The 26513-nt window shown below is 40.0% G+C and overlaps 2 protein-coding genes across 5 annotated transcripts in view; both read left to right on the forward strand.

Annotated features, from left to right (window-relative positions):
* The window catches only part of LOC117412451 (connector enhancer of kinase suppressor of ras 2-like), a 111447-nt gene extending 95566 nt beyond the window's left edge, over nucleotides 1-15881 (forward strand). For all 4 annotated transcript variants that reach the window (XM_058989293.1, XM_058989294.1, XM_058989295.1 and 1 more), the window contains 7 exons: nucleotides 654-727; nucleotides 1473-1544; nucleotides 7996-8066; nucleotides 8293-8393; nucleotides 8777-9287; nucleotides 9465-9682; nucleotides 11081-15881. In XM_058989293.1, the coding sequence (XP_058845276.1) occupies nucleotides 654-727; nucleotides 1473-1544; nucleotides 7996-8066; nucleotides 8293-8393; nucleotides 8777-9287; nucleotides 9465-9682; nucleotides 11081-11299 (1266 nt within the window). In that variant the 3' untranslated portion in view covers nucleotides 11300-15881. The remainder of the gene's footprint in view (nucleotides 1-653; nucleotides 728-1472; nucleotides 1545-7995; nucleotides 8067-8292; nucleotides 8394-8776; nucleotides 9288-9464; nucleotides 9683-11080) is intronic.
* Nucleotides 15882-16902: 1021 nt separating this feature from the next.
* On the forward strand, nucleotides 16903-21807 carry LOC131697828 (MICOS complex subunit MIC27-like). The gene is made up of 8 exons (XM_058989298.1): nucleotides 16903-17195; nucleotides 17884-17985; nucleotides 18311-18430; nucleotides 19292-19346; nucleotides 19439-19537; nucleotides 19801-19892; nucleotides 20191-20301; nucleotides 21016-21807. The coding sequence occupies exons 1-8, from the start codon at nucleotides 17055-17057 to the stop codon at nucleotides 21376-21378; spliced, it is 1083 nt and encodes a 360-aa protein (XP_058845281.1). The 5' UTR covers nucleotides 16903-17054; the 3' UTR covers nucleotides 21379-21807.
* Nucleotides 21808-26513: the final 4706 nt, after the last annotated feature.

The raw sequence follows: 26513 nt of genomic DNA on the forward strand, positions 1-26513 counted from the left end.
CTTTCTACACCTTACAAAATCCCAAATGCCCAATACGTAAATACTAACCCTTATGCTGTGAAAGAAATCACAACTCCAATCAGACACGCTGGCCTTCGCAAATTCATTTCTCTATGTCTGATTCTATTCCTTTGCAAGCAGGCTGCCTCAAGTTAGAGAAAATGAAATATACACTGTGTGGACCTACTGGAGAAACAGCCTGGCAACTTCTCCTTAACATATGTTGATCAGTTCTAGCTCCCTTCCCTAATTGACTGTTGGTGGATGACCTGTCTTGACTCCTCTCCTTTCTGTGACTCTCCCCCTCACAAGAACAAACAATATGAAATCAAGATAATTATGTCGCCCTTTTTTGCACATGATACAGTATTTTTTCAGAACAACTTTCCTGCACCCCTCCATACCGAGCTGTATCAGCCTAGCCTTGACTTCACAGAGGTGGTCTCTCTGTCCCTAATACCAGGATTCCTGGTCAAGCGCAACTGCAGCAAGTTAATAAAAAAACCTAGAGCTGGGACAGTAGCAGTATCGGCAGTTTCAGTTAGCGAGCCGGCTCCCAGATTTTATCTTGCATTCTTAATATGACAAGCTATTTGTAATGCTCTCCCTCTCTAATCCCGCTTTCTCATCTCCCCTCCTGTTCTCTCTGATAGGATGAGAAGGCAGAAGGGTTCATCAGTCTCCCAGAGTTCAGGATAGATCGAGCCATCGAATGCAGACGGAAATTGTAAGCTTGCCACCATGAGTCTTTATTTAAACAGGAACAGAATACTTGTAATATTGATTTACAAGTAAAATAAAATGTGTTTTTCTAATGTATTATTTTTCTTGCCACCCTTTTTACTGAAAAGTGCTGTGTTCAGTGTGATAGCTAATAGCACCTCTAAGGTGCGGTACATAAAAAGACAGTGTGTACCTGCAGGCTTATCCACATACCCAAGTAGTGCAGGCCTCAGCGATGTAGCCCGGGTGTCTGTCTCTGTGGTGTTTGTCTCTGATGACTCACAGCAGCGGGTAAAGGCTCTGCTCAGTCCTTCTGTTTCTCACACATCTCCAAAGCTTGTTTCTGAGTCACTTTCTCAAGCAGCCCTGGAGTTTCAGGTTTATAGCAGAACCATGGATTCCCTCAGTTTATAATAACATTTACATGCATACACAATGCAGTTTTTTTTTTTTTTGTTGTAATGTCCCCAGATGAACAATATTCATGAAATGTTCCCCGTTTACTGCATTGGGATAGCTTTTAAATCTCCACAGATGTTGGAGGGTAGTGCTTGTGCCTTGTACTGTGTATCGTAAAGCAATTGGTTAAACCTGGTTATTATTGTGAATATATTTACCCTTCTGTGAAGTTGTAGTACCTATTTATCAAGTCAAATGTGTACATGTTTGTGACAGAATGAAAAATGCAATGTTACAAAACTGTCAAGAAGCTATAGAGCTCAGGTCCCTTTCCTTTTTCTCATTCACAGTGCCTTCAAAGCATGCCACCCCAAAATCAAGAGTTTCTTTTTTGCCACAGACTGCCTAGAGGAAATGAACAGGTAAGAACGAATGAATGTGTTTCTCTATGAGGTATACCATTCCACTTTTATTCTGATGGCTACCCAATAACGTCAGGACGCATCCTGATGTGAAAGCACTTTACATAAGATTGGTTTTTCTGAAGTTTTCTGTAGCTTTTATAACGTGGGTTTGTGTGGCGGGCTGGTCTGTGTCCACGTGCGCATGCATACAGTTTGAGAACAGCCTAAGAAGCTGTGAGAGTAAGAAAGAGGCTGCGGAAAGATTCAAGCTGTGCAGTTCTCCTTTTCAGCGTGATGCTTTGAGTTTCCCTTTTTGCATTTGCGCCTGAGCTGTGAGCTGCAGAGCTGTCCTGCTTTTGAAATGGGAGCAATTAGCAGTGGAGCTGCGGCTGGAGCAACATGTCTCCCGACATGCAGCACATCAAAGACTTCTACTGGGGAATCACCCAGATCTGAGCCCATCAGAGCCTCAGCTCGCTGCAGGGGACTGGGCATGGGGGTGGCTGACAGAGCTGTACAGCACCACCCGAGGCAAACACAACTACTGCTCAGGCAGATCCTTCCAAAAGTAATGTAGCATACTCCATATGTTTCGTATTGAATTTACTAGTTTTTCCATTGGGGTGGTGTTTTGGAAATTACTGCATTATAGTTAATTCACACTACTTCTACACACTACTTATTTTCATTGAAAATGTTATTCATTACTATACCAGTCAATGGCTACCATTTAGAATAGCTTGTTACATTGATTGCCCTTACATTGCAATTACACAGGTTGTATAGGAACTAAGGAGCTATGTGTGTAATTACTAAGTAAAAAAAACAGCAAGACAATATTAGAGTTGCTGCATCCATGCATATTGTGGTACACAAGCTTTGTTAACTTTTTAAACTGATTTTGGTCTGTGAAAAAAATGGCACTTCCAGTGTGTTAGGGCTTTGCTCTGCAATATACAAAGAAGCAAGTTGCCCTTTAAAGGTTAAAGTGCAACTGAATGTCTTCAGAAGTGGGGATTCGGTCTCTGTGAGGCGAGGGAGTGAAACAGAAAGTGAGCGATGAGAATACAGTAAAAGATGCTGTTAAAGAGAAATCTCTCAGCTTACAGTAACTTGAAAAAACAGCTCCCTGTAACTGTAAACTCTCGCAGAATACCTTGTCACTATTCTGTATAGTGTACTACACATAAAACAACACAAAGACCACAGCCATAAAACAGAAAGCAAGAAGGACACCTTAACACAGACTAAAAATATTACAAATAAAACACAGTACTGGAATCATTGCACTACGAACCACCCAGTTCGTATTGCAATTCTAAATGTAGTAATAGTAATGGGACTGATAAAAAAACAAAAACAAAAAAAAAACAAAGATAATGTAATCTGAAACTCTATAAAACTGAGGTCCTGTCTGCTCCAGCATCCTGGCTAAATCCCAAACACAGGCCAAACCCTAACCCTAACCCCCACCCCCCTCCTCCTGCCCTGACTAATTCTCTAATCCATGTCTTGAGTCCCTCTGGTCAACACTGTAAATGAGAACCAGTTCTCAGTTGGTACCTGCCAGGTTAAATAAAGATTTCATTGATTAATACCTCAAGGCACTTCCTTCTCCACATTGTGAATCTGTTAGCAAACGTTGAGAAATGTGTCAGCGGTGCAGCCCCCTCAGAGGTGGAGGGGTACGGGGGGACTGGAAAGTCAGAGCCCCCGTGGTCACAGGAATTGAAATTAATTCCTCTTTAGTTAAACGACCATTTTAATTTACCCAGAACACACGGATTCAGAGGCAGTCTCCACCCACACAGGCTGATCCCAGGCTGAGCAGAGTGTGGCATTGCCACGCTCCTGTAGAACATTTCCCCATTCCCCTAAAGCTGTATAACAACATGTAGGCTGATTTAAGAAATACACATTGATCTGGAATATTAGGGGGTCTTACACAGCTTTCACATTTATAACATAAATGCTGACCTAAAATGTCAAAAAATGATCCTACCAATGAAGAGAACTAAAACTATTATCTGTCTCTGTAGTATACAATATATATTTATATGTTAGGTTTTGTCACTGAAAAGAAATTGTAAGACACGTGACATTTACACACCTTTAAATAAAACACATTTCAATAGCTGTTACATCTGCCTTCACATTAATGACAGAAAATCCCAATTTATAATGTATTACTTCATCTAAGAAGGAAGGAAAGGGAGGGCATCAAAACAATGGCTGCTAGGTTTTGTCGCCATGCCAACCTAAGAGCTCTCTTTGGAGGCTCAGTAGTTCTGATACCCACAGGCCATTGCAAACAGTCGCTTAAAATATGACTTCCTGCGCCTGTTCCACCCTGTTGGTGGTATGACAGTTCTGGTTTGCACTGAAAGGGGGTTATAAAGTTATAATAAAAACATTTTATATGAAGATATTTTTAAAGGACGGCACACATGTTGTATCTAGGGATTTCAGGCTGCAGTGTACTGTAAGGGAGCCTGCAGCCATCTGTCCCACCTCTCAAAGTTATTACTAAGCTGCTGCAGCTGGAGAGTCATCTAGTGTTCTCAAGTGATCTGGAAGGTGGGAGGCGTCTGTAGGAAGGGGAAAAGCCGAGAAGAAAACTAGGAGGGAGTGCTCGAGTGAGCGAGGGTCATTAATATTAAATACAAAAATAAAACAAACAAGAAAACCTGAAACACAATTTGTAAATCCCCAGAAAATTGACTCAATAAATAAATAAATACATAAATAAATAAATGAAAGTCAGCTTTCGGGAGAGAATAGCACCTAGCAGCAGTTACAACACACAAATAACATCCCTTTAAATGATTTTTATGTGCGTCCGAATTTTTGGTCACATGGGAAGCCATTTGGCGTCTAAGCTTTCTACCTTACCTCACCACCCTGCACCACACGTAAGCCTCCTCTGGAGATCCAGCTGTGGTTATTTCAAAATGTACTCTGCATTCAGTGCTTGTAAATAGGATCACACACACATACACACACATAGATAGTCTTCTTCGTTCCTTCTGAGCCTTGTTATTATATAACGTCTAAATGATTTCCTCAAAACTAATCGTAACCTTTAAAGGCGGGACAATTAACTCTTGCTTTTCTGTACGGTAAAGTACGACAGCTCGTGGAGGCCAATGGAAAGAAAAAACAAATCATGAGATAATTTACCTCAGGATCTCGATATTCCAATTCCATTATGTCGTGTTCATAATATAATTTATCCCAGGATCTCGGTGGGGATAAAAAAAAAAAAATACTTCTACATTAAAAAGTAAACTAAGAACAACCTAAATGAGCAAGGACCTTGTTTGAAGTCTTTACAAGTTGGTCACAAGTACAGATAACAAGACAAAACCCTTTGACTTACTACCTACGTGTCTAGGGGGGCGGGAAAATGACAAAATAGGTAGCAAGAGTGTCAGAAATAAAATTCCCTGTTGAGACTCTGCTGCATTTTTAGTTCCTGTGCTGTCACAGCCTGGTTCACAGAGATGAATTGCCACTGCAGGCTGGCAACTAAAATAGACCCCTGAAAGCAGATGTGGGCAGACCCTGCAGAAACAGGAATGATAAGGGAAGGGTCACTGTCTGCACATGGCCAGGCAGTAGCTGCAGCCAGGCCAGCTGAAGTCAGAAAAAAAGAATGCTTACTCCCCCCGCACCGTCCCCCGTCCTTAACATAATACTTTAGTGTAGAAAGAAAAAAGTAGGTTGAAGGCATCATCAAGCTTCTTGACTGTCACTCGGGAAGCATCGCAGTTTGCTTGCTGTGATCTGAAGCAGGCTTGTTGCCGCGCTGCGGAAAGACAAGGGGAGGCCAGCTAAGAATTTAACAGAGCAGAATGTTCCTGCTTTAGAGTACAGCTCACATACAGAGACCTGTGCTAGCCTTCCATGCATAATGCAGCTGCTTGTTCCTGTTTGTCTGCAGATATTTATTCTCCCCTTGTGACTATAATGTCGTATCGATATGCAGCGGTCGCACTGGAGCTAAAGTGCAGTCGTAAATTTGCATAAACAAATGCACCTACATTTTTTATGTCTGATCGGTGAGGCTTCATTTGTTCAATGATAACATTTCTAGTTAAGGTAGTTTACAGTGTAGCTGTAAACTAAAAACAACATCTTTCCCGACAGCAAAAAATTTCCGAGACAGTTCTGCTAAATTTAGAAAGATGAAAGCTGTGACAACATAATATAAATTATTTAGGATGTTTCAGAAAAAAAAAGCTTGCTTGACCTTTTTTGACCCGTTTTTCATTTTAAAATAAATAACGGTACTTATTTTGCAGATTTCCTGAGAAGGAATAAAACAGCTGTAAGAATCAGAATGTATTTAGCCTTCTGTCTGACTAATGTGAACAGTATAGCTACACAGAACTGGGCTGGTATAGGCTAGGCATTTATAAGTGAATTTAAAATCAAACTCATTCCTGCTCTGATTAGAAAGAAAGAAAGAAAAAAGAAAGAAAGAAAGAAAGAAAGAAAGAAAGAAAGAAATCTTTCTGGTCAGCACTTCTATGGCTCTGCACATCTACATTTTTTTGTCTCATTGCTTCCTTCTCTTGCTCCATTATTTATGGGTTTCTTTTCATTATTTTGTTGCATTATGAACTCCTGGATGATCAAAAATTCCCTTTGTTCTGACTCCCATAGAGAAAGACTGGAAAAGCCAAAAGGTGCTGAGTTGTAGCAATACAAATGTTACATTAAAACGCAATTCCTCGGTTCACTTCTGCATAGCGTTCCATAGTTGATCATCCTTCTGAGCACGTACCAGTCAATGGGGACAGTCCAGGTTCTTTACATTACCCTCGTTTTAACGGGGCAAGAAGCTTCTTCAGTTTTGAGGGTTCAATCGCTAAGACAGCAGAATTGTTATCATAGCGAAATGAAATGTACTTCAGTAGCAAGTGTTACTATGTATAGTTTGTAAGTGCTCTGCATCTGTCCTGTCCAAACCATGTGCATGTTCATTTCAATTTTTCATATTTTCAAAATGAACGGCATACTTTGAAAACATAGCTTTCCAATCGCTGTGTTGCTTAATCTTTTAATGTGCTTTCTGGTTGCCTCTGGTGACTGGAGCTGCCTCTCTTACTTACCAATAGCCATCAGTACAAGTATGTGTTTGTCTCAGTGGCTTAAAGGAGTGCTCAGCAAGGTTTTCAAATCCCTGGTCTTACACCTCATCAGCATGAGCAACATTACCCATGGTTCCCTTCTTCTTCTGTTGAATGCCTTTTGGTTCTTTGCTTGCTTTTCTAAATGTAATTGGGATATAAGTTTAATGTGTCTAAACCCCTTTAAGCAGTATTTTTTACAATAATCTGTTAATTTCGGTTACATTCACAGAATAGTCAGGAGCTTTTAATGTTAGTGTTATTCTCTATGTTTTTTTGAGAACACAGAGGTCTGGCTTTCCTTTATCAGTGTGGTAAATTGCTAAGGTTTTGACCATTTCCCTTAGCATGTTTTTGGCATGCTTTTCTGTTTTTTCTGGTATCCTATTTTTCAGAAAAATAACTTTGTTTAACATCTTTGTTTTTCATGCTGTCAGTAGGTTTTGAGGTTTTCTGTTGTGATTTTAAGATGTGGTTGTCATCTCCTGTTGAACTAATTAGTTGAAGCAGTTCATGTAACCAGCTACATATGTGATCAATTGCGGACATGAGAAATGTCAATATATTCTTAATCATATTGATTGCCATTGTCATCTTATCAAGACACCTTTCCTTGGCTTATTTATTTGAAGCGCTGATACTGTGTATTAGATTCATTGTTATATACAAATAGCTTTCATTCCTTATGTGTGGTTTATCTACAGCATCACAGCTACAGCTTGGTTTATAAATGAATGAATGTAATACAGTGATGGGAGTAACAGAAAAATGCCATTGTTTTTAGTGGGAAACATACTTCACAAAGTATTTTGTCTACTTTTTACACAAATATTTCATTTAACACATTAAGTAGTGTGGTGTTCACCTTTTCTTTTGCTGTGCCAGTGTGATGATTGTCACAGACGAGGGATGACTCAGATCAGTTAAAGATCAACTCACACTGTTCACACAGGCACACAGGAAATTAAGTTGTTTTTTTTTTTTTGAGAAATGATTCTGCCGAGAAATGAAGTATTTTATTTTACCATTAACCCGAGATACATTGGTTTTATTCAGAAACACCTACACAACTGTTTGAGCAACGATGCATACATACAAACAGTGTTTAAAAAAATACCCACAATGTTCTAGAATGTAGTATGGAGAAAAAATGCAGTTTGTTAGATTGACTTGTAGGATGGGCGCACAACCTTTGAAGATAATGCCTTCTGATTACAATTTGTTTGTTTGGAACATTGAGCGTGGCTGCAGGCATTCCATGTCTTTAAAGGGAGTTTGGAATGTATTATGCACTGCTGTACTGAAGTGCTGGCATGTCCTGTTTATTCTGACAGGTGGATGAATCGCCTGGGACTCGCGGCTATCGGCTACACACCTGACGACAAGGTACCTCGACCTGATGAAGGTAGGTGTGAGCCTGTCTAGTTATCTTTTTTATTATTAATAGCAAGGGGAATGTACAAAATACAAGGCACAATGCAGTGCTAGTTAGAGGCTTAAAATACACAATTATATTGGATCCTATTCACAAAACTTTAAGGAAATATTTAGCATGATTACTACTTAGGCCGTATCAGTGCCTCTTACTCTTAGTAGAGAATGCTGATTGAAGTCTTCTTTTGGGGTTCCAGACTACTGGAGTGAAAGTGACCAGGACGACATTGATGGTTCCCTCACCCTGAAACAGGAAGGTCCTTCCTCCACGTGTGATACCTACCATCGGACCTCCTCCGTGAGTTCCACACCCTTAAACACCCAGCCTGGACACTATGCAATTACACGAAGATACCAAAAACTTGAGCTCATTAAAAACAGGTTATTAAATAGTTACATGGTGATACATGGGGACATCCAGGTTGCCCTGGTAACTAAATACTGTCTCAGGCCTACTGTGTTGTCTGTGTAGTCTGTTCAAGATACACTGATCCGGGAGGTGAAGGTGCACAGCTTTGGAAAGGCAACAGTTAACTTAAAAGTGAATTGATTTGCAATTACTTTTAGTGAGCAAAAAACATGTTAATTAAAAGAAACCGAGCTGCTTTAAAGCAGTTCCTGGGGATACGGAAAAACTGAACAAAATAAATAACAGCAGCAGCTTTGTCTCCTGTTTCCCAGGTGAACTCCTCCAGCCCGTTCCCAGAGCCCAAACATGGGCGGCACTTCTCAAGCGAGTCGACCTACTCTCAGTCGTCGGCAGAGGAGTCCCGTCAGGACCCCACGGGCAGCACGCACTCCTCGGGCTGTCGGTCCTCGTACCGCGAGCGGCGCTCCTGGCAGGACCTGATCGAGACCCCGCTCACCAGCTCCGGGCTTCACTTCCTGCAGACGGTGCCCTCTGACCCCGAGTACGCTGGCGGCCGGCCGGGTATGTCCCCCGAGCGGCGGAGACAGGCCACCCTGCCCGTGCAGCGGCGCCACCACACAGACCGCGACGGGCCCTTCCCACTGGTGGGGTGCGAAAGAGGCTTCAATCCCCACTGGCAGGCGCACAAGCAACGCAGCCAGAGCCTGCCACGCAACCGTGACGCACGGTGCAAGGGCAGCGTGCGCCCAGCGGGGCTCTCCGAGGAGAAATCAGAGGACGAAGAGATTGAGTTCCGCAAGCAGAATGGATCCAGTAAAGAAGGTGTGTACACAATGTGAATGTTTTATTCTCATTTAAGCTCCAAGCATGACTTGTAACTAATCTTGTCATTAGTATATTTGTTGAGGTGCAATTAAACTATTAGAGCAGACAGAAGAGTTTTCAGAATACCAGTGCTAACCCTAACCTGAGCCTCTTCTCTGTGTGTGTGTGTTTCAGAGGGCCAGTGGGAGGAGCGGGAGAGAGACAGGGAGCAGGAGAGCCGCGACGGGCTGCAGGAGCTCTATAAGACCCTGGAGCAGGCCAGCCTGTCCGCCTTCGGGGAGCAGCGGCCATCCACCAAGCAGGAGTTCCGGCGCTCGTTCAATAAGAGGTGCAACGACCCCGTCATCAATGAGAAGCTGCACCGGATCAGGGCTCTGCGCAGCACGCTCAAGGTAGGGCCAGCTAAACCACACTTTCATTAACACACACTTGTGGGCTTTGCATCGGCCATATCTTTAAACAGTCGATAGACACCATTGATACACACACAGCACAGCCAAAATAAACCTCTTTAGGGTCTGGTGATGTAGAGATTAGACCCTTAGAAAATACTGGGCCAGTGCAGTTAACCACCTGAGCAAAACTTACGTCCATCAGCCTTATGTGGTGAAACAAAGTGTGCCAGCAGAGTTGCACAGCAATTGTTACATGATTTGGCAGCATCCTCATCAATATATATATATATGCTGTAGTTTTAGGAAATTACAAATGGATTTCTGTAAGCTGCAGATTTGTTTCTGTTGTTTTTCTATTCTTTCAAAATGTATCGTATCTAAAGAAAGACAACGGGGTCTATTCAGTTGATCTCAATGTCGGTATCTAATTACTGCCACCGTATACATCATTCAAATAGAAAGCTTCATATTTTCAAACACTGTGGGGTGTTTGATTTTCATAACCTTGGAACCATTATACATTATTTATATGGCATTTAGACTCAACTCTGTTTTGATCAACTGAGAATAAAATGTATTCAGGGGCTCCCCAGTGGTGTATCCGGTAAAGGCACTCTGCGTGGAGTGCAGGATGTGCCCTATAGCCTGGAGGTCGCCGGTTCAAGTCCAGGCTATTCTACTGCCAACCGTGGACGAGAGTTCCCAAGGGGGCGGCGCACAATTGGCCGAGCGTCGCCCAGGTGGGGAGGGCTTAGGTTGGCCAGGGTGTCCTCGGCTCACTGCGCACCAGCAACGCCTGTAGACTGGCTGGGCGCCTGCGGGCTTGCCTGTAAGATGCCCAGAGCTGTGTTGTCCTCCGACACTGTAGCTCTGGGCTGGCTACGTGGCAGGCCTGCAGAGTGAAAAGAAGCAGTCAGCTGACGGGACACGTTTCAAAGGACAGTGTGTGTTCGTCTTTGCCGCTCCCAAGTCAGCACAGGGGTGAGCTGAGCCTAAAATAATACAATTGGCTATTTCAAAATTGGGAGAATTTTTTTTTTAAAAAAGAAAACGTATTCAGTACCTTATTCAGTACACAGTATAACAAAGAAGGCACAAATTAAATGTGTCTACTTGGACTTAGAATTCTGATCAATTGATTACAGGTCACTGATAAAGACTTTTCATTGAAACATATGTCTAAGTGTATTACTGGTTTTCTTTTAGTACCAGTAACTGTATCTACCTTGAGGTAACTACATACTCTTAGTGAGCTGTGCTGCAGCAGTTTTCATCAACATGACATCTCGCTGACTTTAGATCTGCCTGGGAATCCCCCCCCCCCCCCAGTATGTAGTTTCTGCAGCGCTGTGTGGGAGCGACCACCAAACACTTATTTAACTTTGTGTTTTTAAGGCGAAGGAGGGCGACCTGGGCATGATTAACCACCTTCTTGACGACCCCAACCTGACCTCGAAGAAGTTCAAGGAGTGGAAGCAGAGGCACCACGAGCTGTTCATGGACATTTGTGAGTTCGGCTCGGGGCCCAGCAAGCCTCAAAACGGAGCCTCCGAACTGTCGGCCCTGCCTCCCCTCATGACACACACCCACTCCTTCATCGAGACGCATGTCTGAGACACAAGGGGGCGCTGTGGAGCCTGCTGGCAGTTCCTGAAGAACACAATCAACCCCCTGCCCTCCTTCAGCCTCACCCTTAAAGAGACACTCCCAAACCCCATACCCACCCGACCCCAACAACCAACCAACCAACCACTGTAATATTTTGTAAATAATGTATTCAAAACTAAAAGTTATCCTGTAAATACATTGGATGAAAGAGAATAGTGCCACAGGATGCCTAATACATGCATGAAGAGAAAGTATTATCCTTATGTTTTCTTCTTAACAAAAAAAAAAAAGCAAACAGAAAAAATATTTTAGTTGTGCTGTTGTGGAGCACTGTGTGCATTTTTATTTAATTTTATTCATTTTTTAATTTAATTTAATTTTTTGCAATAAACAAGAGGCAATGTAGCAGCATTATTGATGGGGATTCTCTCCTACCAGTACTAAAGCTTATAGTGCAACTGCTCTCATAAACTGCTCACAGATTTTTATATATATATTTATATAATTATTATTATTACTATTATTATTATTATAATTAATTGTTTTTAAGCGATAGATTAAAGGTAACCCAATAGTAGGATCTAGGGGCGTCTAACGAATCACTAATGGAGGGGACCCCGAAGAAACCTTATGTTTAACTCTTTACCGGCTGGACAGTTTTCTGAAAAAACTACATGCATGACATTCTAACATGCACTGGGAAAGTGTAACGATTCACATAAAGCAGCTACTCAATAAATCTTTTAAAACTGTGAATAAAATCCTTGTGAATGCAATCTTCAGATTCTGGCTATTCAGAATCCAAAAAAAGGGGAAAGAAACGCTTGCTTGAATCATCTCTGTTGCTTCAGTCACAAGCCAGTATTGCTTAGGAAGACATTCCTAGCTCTGGGCTGAACTCAGGTTTTTGTTCTGTTCTGTTCAAGCACCTTTATGTCAACTACTGGCTTACATTCAAACAGCATTAGCATACTGTTGAGTGCATTACAGTCCCTATGCATTTGACAACAAGCTCATGCTTCATGAATGCGCCCCAGTACAGCTTCACTTCTCACTAAGCTCCTTCAGACCTCGGAAGGCAGCTCCACTCTCCAGCTGAAATGAACTGAAGTAACTCCTTCTTGTTTTGTTTTTAAGGGAGAACTGAAACACAAGCAGCTCCCCGTCACAGCTAATATACCCTATCCTCACATTGCCCTCCGTAGAGGGGGTGCTGAGCTGCCAGCCTACTCCTCCAAATTCAGACTGTACTTGAGCGCAGTGACCCAGGTATCAAACTCATTGAACTCAACGAGAACCATTGGTAGCAAATCATATTAACTCCTCATCAGTTCTTTTAAGACAGTTTAAATACCGTTATCCCAATTTTAGATTAATAATGAGACTCTCCAAGTCATTGCTATAATTAGAATATATTCCCATAGCGTATACAGCCTTCATTAAAGGGAAGGCCAGAGAAAGTGTGCCATACAAACCTCTGGACAACAGAAATTAGCCGGTGTTCATACTGATGGTTCAAGTGAAACGTACTTTGGAGAAGTGTTTCAAATTGTTTAGCTTGTAAAGAAAACGTTTTTTTTAAAGACAAAGCTAATAAATGATTGTAGTAAATTATCTTGAATTCATTGCTAAATTCTTATTGAAAGAACAGTTCTTCACAGGAAAAGTGTGTTTGAAGTAATTAACAACAGCCACATTCAATCATGACTTTGTTAAGTGCCACAACTAACTTGTAAAGAATATTGAGGCCCCAGAAAGAGGTAAAACACAGGCTTGTGTGTTGGCTGCTGAAAGAGTTGCTTACCTCGGTTTCTGTCCAGCCCAGTCGTACATCTGGTAGCGACATTGTTAGTGGGTTTGAAGCTTCTTTCTGCATTGCTGTTGGGTTCTACGTGCAGTATGTGATGAGTGCAAAGAGCTCATACAGTGTAGCAGCGCACTGGCCCCGTACAGCAGCTTCATTTTCTTTACACCCCGCTCTAAGACACTCACCACACACAGTATCATCCCATATCTCCCAGCTGCTCAAACGATGAGCGCCACAGCTGTGTCCTTTCAGCTTGCATTGAGCAGGCAGTTAGGTACAGGCACAAGGCCATGCGCACCTCCTCCAAAAGAAGCCATTTAACCCAAAGACAAAGTAGTATTTCTACAGTGCACAGCATGTATACCAGCTAATAGGTGATTGTGCCATACTGTCATTCTAACCACACAATCAGATTTCAAACATTAAAAGTGAACTGAGACAATGTGTACAAAAATGTACCATATAACAAAGATTGGGCTTATTTCATTTTGGTCTTGAAAGCAAAATGCAATGCTACTACTCTACAATGAGATTTTAATATCGGTTATGTTTTAACACTAAAAGAAACCTTCTTCTTCCATAAATCTTACCAGTGGTTGTGGTTTTGAAAGAAACACATTGTAGTGAGTGGGATGGAAGTGGAATGAAATTCAGTTGTCCGCTACAATCACTTTAATATCTTAAATGAGAAAGACTTCTAGTCAAAAGGCTTGTCAAGCTTTCTTTTAGTAGTACTACATATTCTACCATCGAGTGGTTTCATGTAGCATCAAGGAATCATGTTGCTGAGTTCAGTTCAGTTCAGTTCAAGCGTGCTGGGGTGTGCATCACCTGATTATGCAATGGAAGAGAAAGAGCAAGAACCTTCTAACAATGTAAACTAAACCAGAATGGGCTTCTAACACTGTCCTTTGAGCCCCACAGGCTGACCAAATATTGAATGTGCATCAGTAATAATCCTGGTAGGCTGGCCATTATATTCTCGTTGTAGTCTCTAGCATCTATAAGTATAATGAGGTTTTATGTGTAAGGTACTAATACACTGAATGCTGAATTTATTGAAAATGATGTAAAGATTTTATTAGTGAGTCACAGAAATGACCATACACACAAATTTAAACCACACTTAAATCTGAATTTAACCATCCTTTATAATAAAAAAAAGGTGACAGTGAACTTCAAGATGTTGATAGTAATGCCAAGTCCAACCTATTCTGTTTTATTTTTTATTTTTTCATTACAGTGCAATATTATTTATTTATTTTTTTTCACGGTTATGTTTCAGCCTAGTTGTGCAGAAATGAAAATTACTCCTGTGGTTTGTGATGGAAATCTTCCAGTGGGAAGAACCAGAGGCAAATGATGTATTACCCTATGTGTTACCAAGTGCCAGTAATGCAAAAGATGTTATACCACATGTCATGACTAATGTATTTCACCGCACATTTTGTGACGTCAGTAATAGAATATGCTGGATCTACAAGGTTGCTGTGCAGGCAGGTAGTTAAAATTGACGACAATGGTGCTACTGCAAGCTATCTGAATTTGAAAAGCATTTCAATCCAGCATCATGCGGCAGCTTTGAATATCTTTTCAAAGAAAACTGATGTAGAAATGACCCCTTTGAAGAGCTGATGAACCTTAATCCACCAGAACAACTATGTAGTGACCAAAAACTGGAAATTGAATAAAAAATGACATGTGGTAAAAAGATTAATGCATGGGCTATTGGAAGATTTTATCCCTCTTGGGGCAGATAGCGGTTATGCAATTATGGGAGCTCATTGGCCCTGTTCAAAGAAGCTTGAGGAGTTTATACATATGTGTCAAAATATTATAAAACACCAAATATTTCTTACTGGAACTGCAGTATAGACTTTCCCTGGGACACCCAAACTGTGGGTCCTATATTTGTTTGACAGGGCTGTGAAGGCAGATCTGACCCTCAAGATGCTGTATGCTTCCATGCTGTGACTGCCTGCTGGGCCCAGCCTTTAACTGGGAGGAAAAGTGGGTCATTTCCCCGGGGAGGCATTTAGCTGTAAGGGAAAATAACATACAGGACTGTCTAGTTTATTACACCACTGCCAGCCACTTGGTTGTTAATCATTTGTCTTTATGGATGGGTGTTGCAGAATGTATTGGTAAACACTTGAACATTTTCATAAATTAATATGGAAATCTGCTAACAAATCAGTTTGGAAACAGACATAAATCTGAGTCAAGAGCAGCTGTGGGTTATTTAACAGCATTCCTTGGAGTTAGAAGTGGAGTGCATTCTCTATAAAACCAATCCCACTGTTAATTAGTGACTCTTTCTGGGAGAAGTAGGACTGGAGCATTTGCAGCAACCCCCAGTACGCTGACACAGAAAGTTTATTTGAGGCTGGAACTGGCACTGCCAAGATATATTTCTGAGACTTTTAGTTTCATCACGGAATTACTCTTCATCTATAACAGAAATCATTTGCCAGTTGAATTGCTGTATGTTGTGTCTTATTTCACCATGCTATTTCTTCTCTTTACAAGAATTATAGATTTTCATTTTAGGCACAGACTGTCACATTGTCTCTTTCTTTTCATGTGTCTCAAACTTAAGAAAACTGTACGAATGGGATTCCACTGTGTGTTATTTTCGGGGTGTATACCCCATGGTACATTGCACAGATGTGTAAGATGTAAGTTGCACTGCGACATTAAAAAAAGGAACATATTGCTCTTTTTTCAAAGATATTATTAACTGTTATTCTGTACATTGACTGATTTAAAAAAAAAAGAAAATTACATTTATTCTTCCTAAAAATTCAAAGTAGCCTTTTTTTGGTTTCAGAAATATATATATAAAAAAAGATTGTAAAACTTCAGTTGTAAAACTTTGACTTTAATAAACTGAATTCTCTGCACTAAAAATTGATCACATACTTATTGTCTAAAACATTTGCTGCATCTTTTAGTTTGATCCCTTGTTCTTTTCTTTCTTCTTCATGCTTTTGTTTTCTGCACACAACTCATCTGGTAAAACTACAGCAACTTTAGATGGTCTACTCTCATACCTGCTGTCTTGTCCATTGTGACTGAAACTGACATGTAACTGGGAGATGGTATAGCGAATATATAAATGTAGAAGGCATGCAATCTCCTGTAACATTGTAGGTAATACCAGTGGATCTGGTTGCAAAATATATCAAAGTAGATCAATTGAGTAGAAGCATGGTAGCTGCAGTGTACACATCATGCATGTCATCACAGTTTGAAAAAAAAGGAGTGATCTGAGTCTTTGCTTTAGAATGAAACTGATTAACTGCAGGCTCTCCAGGTGGAAGCGTGTGTGTCTGCTGAATAATGACACTGCCCTTTTTTAGCAGAAAGTAGGCTACCCTGGATTCAAATCCATGCTTCACTTTCTAAAGTGTAAAATAAAATAAACCCTGGAGGTGATAGCGCAGCCTGGATCGTCCCTGCTTAGAAGCGTAGGACACCTGATCAGTAGGGGTTGCTATGAGGTGAACTTTCCCCAGCCCATTTTTCTTCCCAACCAGTGGGAATGGAAAAGCCAATGCAGTGATGTTGAATTAGATTCAAGTGAATGTTTTCAGTTTTTGGTGTTAGTATGATTCCGTATTGGGGTAGTGAGTGCAGTTTTGTGTTTTCAGCAGGTTTTCTACTAGGTGTAAATATTAGTAATGCTTTAATTATGATCACTTTAAAGATAGATATGGATAGATTGCTGGAAGAATTGTCATTTCCTGTTACTTTATTGCCACCTAGTGGGCGACAATAAAAATACAACCAAGAAAGGATTTGCAGGCCATTTCAAATTCTATTTGGCCGTTGCGTGCTTCTCAGCTAACTGAAATACAAAATTAAAATTGAATGGTTTAATTTTTCTTTTAACATAAGAGCGAATGGGAATAAGCTAGTACATCAAAGTCAGTTTCTACATCTCGGTGCCTGATGAAAGGACTTCATAAAATGCAGCAGAAACGAAAGCTTATTTATTTATTAATTTGTTTAGCCCCCGAAGAATTTTGTCCTTCGTGTCGGCCGGTAGTGAGTCTGACGTTGGAGTGGGAGGGACTGACCATGTCTGCCAAGGTGAGTGACGAATGATCCGTTTTTTTTTACTGTGACTGAATTTAGTTAACTCAACTAAATTAACTTATTTCGTTAAATTAAATATTACCATAATGGAAGCTGAAATAAATGTGTCCAATATATTGCATTAAAAAAACCAAGGCAGACAGCGAGTTCATGCACGCATGACTGTTTATCTCATGAGTTTATCTGCATTTCATCTTAGAAAAACGAAATAACATAAGTGGTACATTTATATGTCTAACGTCTGTAAGCGTTTATTTATATTCTGAGCAGGACGTCACGTTATCATAGATATTGTCGATTTGACAAACGTCTACAGCACCCCTGATACCGAAACATTTTTTAAAACTGCGTTATTATTATGAACTCGATTTTATTTAGGGCACTCACACGGACAATCTCAATGTGTTATTCATTTACAAATCAGGAGATGTAATACAGAAAATTAAGCAGCAGGGTTATTGCATTCAGGTTTAATACGTATGATGAACCCATGCACATGCCCTCAAAGAAAGTGACATTAAGCAGCTATGTGGATGAAAGGGTTAACGTGTAGTTTTAGAAAGCTGCTTTGGGACTATGTCTGCAAAACGAACATTGGAATGGAAAAAAAAAAACATACAAATGAGCCTGTGCACAAATATCGCATTTTTCATACTTGTATATTTCTTTTGGTCTGTTGTAGGCTGTGAAGCTGGCAGCAATCCCAGCAGTGCTGGGGTTAGCATCCTTTCGGGTGTATGCGGTGAAGGAGGGAAAACACAATGGGAGCATCACACCTGAACAGGTAAAGATGGAGTACAGCTATTCATTGAAACGTTGACAGAGGGAAGTGGGCACAAGTCTGCTATGAACCATATTATTGCATTGTATAGACCTATGAAATGAGTAGAAGCTGGGGATCCCAGCCCCTACTTAGAAGAAATGATTGCATCTCATCCGTGTTTTAAATTAAAACATATGAAGAAGGTTTTAATAAACTGTACTTGTACAAACAAGGCTTCTGCACACTCTGTGCATAACATCGCAATCGCAAATCTAAAGTCATCCGTAAAAGAATATAGGAATATAAAAACGAGTTTCTCACGCCACATTTTCCTTCCCATCTCCAGCTCTCCATTTACTCCCCTCCGACTGTGAAGCTGAAGTATGTGGAGGAGCAGCCAGGTCGCCTGCAGGGTGGTTTTTCAGTGGTGAGGGAGACGATCCACCCCTTTGTCCAGAGGGTGAAGGTATGAAATATGCATTCCTTCAGAAGAGACCATTCAAGCATTACCGGGACCTAACTTCTGGGACATGTTCTCGTGCACCTGTTTTTGTAAGCCTTCAATTTTGTCAAAAGTTCTGCTCCTCTATTGTGACAAATTTGAGTTCCTGGAAAGGGGCACATCTCAAAAATAGTGCCAAGCTACCACTGTTTAATTAATTTTATTTAATTCGGACAGCCAGCTGGAGAACAGAGCTGGTGCGATTTGTTGAAGTCGAATAATTATACGTCTCTGCATTGTAACAGGAGGCACCATTCTCAGACATACTGCTTTTCACTAATAACTGCAGGAAATCAATGTAAACAATGACAGTTTTACCACACTTGTTTACTTTTTGCTAACCTAGCTTTCTGTATTTCCATATAACCCAGAGACCAGGCAAATTAGCACCTGTCAGTTTTGTTTATAAAGTATCTCTGTCACACTGAAGCTCTCCAAACCCATTTCTGGTTGATTAACCTCCCCTCCCTCCGCAGGCATGTTGATTCAGGTCTCTGCAATGAGAATGGTTGGTACAATATTCACAATGAAGATTAAGGAAGTACATAAGGCTGCCCATCATAATTTCACCTTTAAGCAAAACAAGTCAAGTGTAGACCTAGACAGTGAGGATAATTCTGTCTTTGTGTCCTTGGCCTCTGATAAAGTCTTCCAACAAAGGTTACAATGCTATTTTAAACAGTGGTTACTTGACAATCAGAACTTATACCACGTAGGACCCCTAGAAAACAGCACAGCATTAAAACATGTATGTTAAATTAAATAAACCTTTTAGTGTTGTGCTGTGTTACATTATATTTAACTTTTCTTCTTTTGCTTCACTAGGGTGCCTATGCATCTGTCAGAAATGGAGCCACGAATGCTGTCCATTTTGGACAAGGTAAAAAAAGTAATCATTTTCAGTGCTTGTTTTGTTCTTGATAAAGTCTGGTGCTGCCATGTAATGTTGTTGTTTGTATTTTTTTACTTTAGATACCTACATATACCTGAAGGACCCACCTCCTGGCTTTCTACCCAGAGTCAGTGTGATTTCAGTGTCTGGATTGGCTGGCCTGATCCTAGCAAGGAATGGTAATTGGATGAAATCCATAAACAAATGCATCCTGCTTGTCCCCAGGCTGTTAAGTGCTGGACACAAAGTTAGTAAATGATAAATCTGGCAAATACACTAATATACAGTGGCGTTCTCATTTGTAGAAAAGTGAGAAAAAAAACTTTGCTGGCACCTTTACACACAGTGAATTACAACGATGCTTATACGCCAGACAGGATGCAAAGGAATGCAAGAAATATCTCGGCATGTATTTTTCTTTTCTCTCTGTTTGACTACTCAGGGTCCCGGTTTAAGAAGGTGATGCTTCCATTGGGTCTTGCAGCTGTCGGAACATCTGTTTGTTACCCAGCACAGGCTGTGGCAGCTGTCAAGGTAACATGCATATTCTGAAGTGGCATGGGGTCTAGTTTGTATCTGAGACACATGGAATATGCTTTTGGTAGCTCATGCCCACAGTTGACCCCCTCCAGGAACAGGGCTGAAGTTCTTCACAGTGCCGCCTTCATTGGCTTCCAGAGGTCCATATTAGTCTTGTAGTATAGAAACTCCATTCATATCAATACGTTTGTGCCATAGTAGTTTCAGAACAATACATCTATGGAGAGAGATCAAGTCTCTCAGTCCATGAATGGTATGGAAAGATACTTTGAATTGTTTTGAAATTTGATAGGTCAGTGGGAAGAAGGTTTATGCTGTCGGTCACTGGGCCAATGGCGCAGTCAGTTCACTTTGGAAACCAAGTCCTGCTAAAGAAGCCCACGCCAAGCTACAGAGTCATGAGGTAATCTTTTATTTTGACTAATCTGTGTTTTACTGTTGAGTATTTTGTTACCTCAATATAAATTATGTAACCTGTTTAGAAGGTTATGCAATAGTATGACTTTTAAAAAGAAAAGACAAAAAGGATACGAGCTACTGCTGGGTAAAACTACAGTACTTTCTGTTATGCTTTACCAGAAGTTTGCAATCTTGTTGGTATCTCTCACATCTGATATGAAAAACCTCACTGAGATATGAAGTTGGAGAACTGTGACTAGGCCTTTTCGTTCTATGGAGTTCTGTCACTTACATTTACAATGCAAACTATCTCAAATAAGGATTTACAATTTAAATAATGTATTTAAATTGGACATGTATGTTTCAATGCTTGCTTTTCTTGATTTTGTAATTAAAGGATTTATTTAATGTAGTAGTAGTCATCGTAGTCATAGCAGTATTTTTTATAATTGTTATTATTAGTATTATTTTAATGAATATTATTTACTGAATGTTAAATTCCTGTGTGGTCTGATAAGCTTATTTAAAAAAAAAAAAAAAAACATCTATATAAAGAGAAGTTATTCATGTTTGACAGTGGGCACACACCAATACAGACTTCACAAGCACACTTACAGACACACGCTTACACTAATAGCTTGGTGTTAGATTTTATCCTGCAACTTTCAGGTATCCTTTAGTCAAGTGTGTTAACTGTGTCCCTGTATTTGTACTGCAGTCTGCTTCAGTCCCTGTGAAAGTGCCCAACCCTGATGTAGTTAAAGGCTTCGACACCCCAGAGGCCAATGCTGTTCCCATGCCAGAGGTAGTCCCACATGTTCCTGAGGCTGTGCCAGATCATACCATTGAGACTGAAGTACTTTCAGCAGAGGAGGCAGCTCCACAAGACAACTTACCTGCTTCTGAGCCTGTTGATGCTGCTTTGCTTGAACCTGCTCCTGTCCTCAACGCTGTGCCTGCTGAACTACCTCCTGCCTTTCCAGATCTTTCAGAGAAGCCCAAGTTCAGCCCTGACCCCCGCTTACTGGACCATGGGCAGTCGAACCCAGAAGATTCTGATATGTATAGCACCCGTAGCTGAAGCCAGCAGACAGTACAAGACAGGTTTAATGTCACCAAAAGCACTTACCCTGTCTGCACTTCTTGATTAGCCTACTGGAACTAAAGCTCCTGCTTTAAGACTTTAAGATCCCCCTGACTGCCTGTGTTGGTTTTATAACCCCCCGTTAGATTAGATTTATATCTTGAACATTTGAAAGATATCTTGTAATTTTTCTAGGACTAGAGCTCTTTATAAACCAAGGCATCACACAAAGAGCTGCGCTTCAAAGATTTAAATTGCTATAATCTGCAGAATCTGTCAAATAAAACAAAAAAGGAGGGGTTGGAGCAGGGGTTCAGCAACGGGATACTTTTCTCCCCAAAACTGGTTCCAGTGTGCCTGTGTATGATGTTTTAAAAAATCACCCTGTAGGTCTACAAAACATTTAATAAAACAAATCTAATGGTTTCATTGCTAATTAGCGTTATTTTATACCATAAAATGAGTAAGTAGTTCATATTCACATCTGTACACTTTAAAATGCAGATGACTTTGTTCAGTACTGATCTCCATATTGATTTAAAAAAAGGTATTTGCAGAAAAATGTAGATATTGAGTAGACTCGCAATTGGAGATTATTGGTATAACTCATGCATTGCACTCCAGTCACGCAGTCTTAGAACCAGAGCCATCTGATGTGTACAGAACATTTTAAACAAGTTTCTGAACTGTAATTAAAGTAATTAATATAAAATATGTTGTACCAGTAATGTTTGGATGGGGGTGTTGAATGGCACAGCAATCAATAGTTCTTCACTATAATCTTAAACTGAGATTATTTTCTGCCCTTCGTGCTCCAAATATTAAGTACAAAGTCTAGAGAAACTTTAGCTTTCGCTTCACAATCACAAGCAGTACACTAAAGATAATTAGTTGGTAAAAGGTTTCCCCTGTGCATTGGGGGATTTAGAGTCAACAGTGGCAAGTGTGTGAAAAGGTAAATGGGACCCTAATAAAACTTCCCACCCAAGGAGCTTGCTGGAAGCCCCTCACTCCTCGCCTGCCAGTTGGTAGAGGCAGTCCCTGTTCAATCAGAAGAGCTGGCAGCCCTGATACTCGGAGAGGTTAATGGCACCGCAGTGCTGCTAATACTCCATTGAGGGCCTGTTTCACTGTGCCACCAAGAAGTGAAAAATACGCTTACTCCAGGGGGCGGCATACTACAGACAGACGACATGTCCTCTGCTTCGCGTTTTTGTGTTACAATAAAATCAACTCTTACCTGACTATGGGTCTTTAAAATTTCAGATCCTATTCCTAAACTTGGAAGAAAATGGAGAGTATGTGTGCATCAGGGTCATGATTTTAACGAACAAATTAAATATTTAGTTATTTAGTGAAATAGGTACAACTAGCATTGGTACTGATTTGAGATTATCTCTAGTTAATAGCAAATGCTGACTTAATATCAATTTTAGTACAATGCTCAGTGTAACAGATGGTATACTGATTTCCATTTAAGAGGCTAGCACTGTTTAAGTGTTCTTAGTGTTGGCAAAAACACTGGTAATGCAATACAGCACCATATGGGCTGTCTTACTGATTTAGTTTTTATTATAGTTTGTAAAATTATTTGGTGAATCAGTGCCCTTGCATATAATAAATCAATTGTATCCAGATACCTCAGTAAACCTTATATAGAATTGAGCCTGATGAAATGAGCGGTATTCAGATTTTATGATTGTGTCTGGATGATGATGTATTACATTCCCACTGTAGGATTCCATCACATAGAAATCTTCCAGGTACAGTTGCTGTAGGTGTATAGTACATGGCAAAGCCCAGGACACTGACCTGGAAGAAGACCACAGTATAGCTCTGCTGTTCTCAAGGTGCATGTTAAAGTAAGGAACATCAAAGTTAAATTGAATTCATTTTCTATGAGGAAGGTAGATAGTCACAGAACAAGTTCAAAGTCAGGTAAAGGCAGATTTTGAGAAAATTGATAACAACTATAAGTTAAATATTAGTAAGTATTGGAGCAGCACAATGCAGAACCAGTCAGAATGATTGAATTGAGACATGTCAAAGCCCTCTGCTTAACATTCATTTGAAAAATACATTTTTTCTGGCATGGTGAGTTTTAATTGTGTGTAGCTTCACACTGGCACAGAATTGGCAAACTCAGCTGCATTTTGCTTTACACACAGACTAGACAGCACATAAAGCCACAAGGGATCTGTTAGACTTGGCAAACATTCTGTTGTATTCAGCCACAGTAATGCCTAATAAATATCTGAGCACCTGTGTTCTAAGCAGCAGTACAGCACATAACAATTAAACAACTGTCTATAACGTAGACATGCGTTTCATCATTTACCCTTCTCTGTCAGCTTCACCTCCTAGGGCATGTGTTCAGAAGTATTCAAAGATTTTGTATTTGGTGCTACATAGTAATTTATCTGTTTGTTTTTTTAACAGCTTGTCAAAATATAAGATTAAGTATATTTTTGTAAATATTGATGTGATAACTAGCATTTTGTAACATGGATCAGTATGGCTTCCCAGGAACCAGGAAACCAACACACATTTCAAGGGCAGCAGTTTATCACTTTAAAGACCTGGAATTTATTTTTAACTAAGTTAAATAATAACTTTTGTATCATTTTACTTTGTTTTAACTTGTAGTTATGGTTGTTGTTCATGACACAAATGCATTGTGTCAAATTAAAGGGCTGCATAAATTATGACAAGCTATGAAAAGTGTGTGAACTTTAATGAGCCTCGTGATGTCAGGACTGTCCTCGGGTATAGCTTTCCTTATCATGAACTGTACATTTCCAGCATGTCTACTTTCCATAAAGATAGTTTTAAGCTGTAGATGTTCAGACTTTTAATACAGTTGTACAGTATGCTGTGGATCAATAGTGTTGATAAACCAGTAATTAAGAGGCTGCCTCGAGAAATAGTGTATCAGGTAGTCATTAATCAATTGTGGAGTAAGCTGAACTTTTTTTCACAACACTCTTCTTTGATGGGGCAAATGGAAATACACAGTTGTCTCCTAGCAAGAGGAATTGTATTTAGAAATATTTTCAGCTCCAGTTAACTTCAAGGCTGTTTGTGCTCTTTAATAATGTGGTCCATCAAGCTGTATTGACAGTTTGTTTTTTCTTCTTGTTAAGGTTATCAACAATGTACCACTCCCAAAGTATACAGCAATTGATATTATTATTATTATTTATTTCTTAGCAGACGCCCTTATCCAGGGCGACTTACAATTGTTACAAGATATCACATTATTTCACATTATACAGACATCACATTATTTTACATACAATTACCCATTTATACAGTTGGGTTTTTTTTTTTACTGGAGCAATCTAGGTAAAGTACCTTGCTCAAGGATACAACAGCAGTGTCCCCCACTGGGGATTGAACCCATAACCTTCCGTTCAAGAGTCCAGAGTCCAGAGCCCTAACCACTACTCCACACTGCTGCCCCTCTCCTATATTGTCATACGTGTACTGTCAATTGATTCAAAGTCTACTGGTCATACAGTAAAACAGGTGTGTCAATGCATCATCACAATACTGACCACTTTAATGCATAAAAAGGTGTAGGTTTGTGGTATTTAATTACTTAAGTATCTTCAGTTGCTGTTTTACATTTCGCTTTTATATGTATCATGTTTATATTCATTTTTATTGGTTCTGGGTTCTGTTGCTCCTGTTTCTCTAAATCCCCCATTACCTGGCTTTAAACTTGCTTTGCACTTGTTCTTTCAATTCTGCCAGCCACACCTGTTTGAATTACATTCATATCTATAGAACAGCTGGGGCTGGCATTTGAATGTAATTTGTATTCTTAAATCCAAGTTTTTGGTTTGATCTATCCTTTGCTTCAACTCTCCCACATATAAATGCGCAAGACTATATTCACACAAAAGCACATCTGATTTTAGACTATGGGCTAGGATGCGGTAGGATGTTAAATTCGATGTCTTGTTAAAATTGTTCAAAGCACTGGTTTACAAAGCTGCTATGAGTCTATAAATATTACACTGGGATTCTAAACCTCATTATCACTCCCTTAATATACAAAAATTAATGCAATATAATAAATACAAATAATGTCATATTTCTGGTGTAATGGTGTTCGATATTATGTTTTTGTTTTCTGGTTCAGCTACGCAATCTAGTGGATGTTTCATGAAACTGTCACTCTTATTTATCTGCCAGGGGAGCTTGTTGTGGGAGGGGTCGGATTAAATAGTGCTGACGCTAATGTGTATATAATTGCATGGACCCCATAAAAACGTTAGCAAAATGTGATCTCACAGCAATAGACCTTAAACTGCTAATCTTTTTACTTTAACCTGCAATTTCATGTAGATTTTTATTAACCAGCGATTCAAAAGTTTTCCCCAATGGAAGACTTTGGTATTTTCCTTACAGCTCAGCTGAAGATAACATTTCCTCAGCCTCATGAAATTAGCTTTCAGAGGCTGTCTTATGAAATCTATTAGGAATACGTTGAGAGGGGTATTGGTTATTATATTATATTATTGAGTCCTGGGGTTATAGAGATAATTTAGGGGAGTCCTTTAAATGTAAATAAAACAGTGAAGGTCTGAATACAACTCTGGCTTAGATAAGAAAACATGACATCCTTGTGTACAAAGGTTATCATACGCAAACATCCCATAGTCCGTTTCCCATAGTCCGTTTTTAACAGTAACATTGCATTTTTACCTTGATTTTTGTTTAGATCTATATGATTTTATGTTTACCCCCCCCCCCCCCCATATGCTGTTACCATTAAAGGCCAAAACATTTAACATTTAACTAAAAGTTCTTCAGTTCCCTAACCTCCTGTGAATTGGGTACGTGATCCTTTTAAACAAGATATACACCCCAAGAACAGAGAGGCATGTACATTACTCCACCCCATTCTAATACTTCATGGAGAATAGTACAGTACAGGTATATGAGCTTTGTTTAGGGAAGCAATACAAAATAAAATAAACAGGACATTTTGACTATGAAATAAATCAGAGCACGGTAAAGTTAATTACCGTGACACGGCTGTTAAAATGCCATTAGGTAATCTTTGTCCTTGGTGTTATGTATAAAGCAGAGCCTGGTTTTCCCCAGTTCTTGTTCAGTGGGTG

This window comes from Acipenser ruthenus, chromosome 16 (assembly GCF_902713425.1).
Source record: "Acipenser ruthenus chromosome 16, fAciRut3.2 maternal haplotype, whole genome shotgun sequence".
NCBI lineage: Eukaryota > Metazoa > Chordata > Actinopteri > Acipenseriformes > Acipenseridae > Acipenser > Acipenser ruthenus.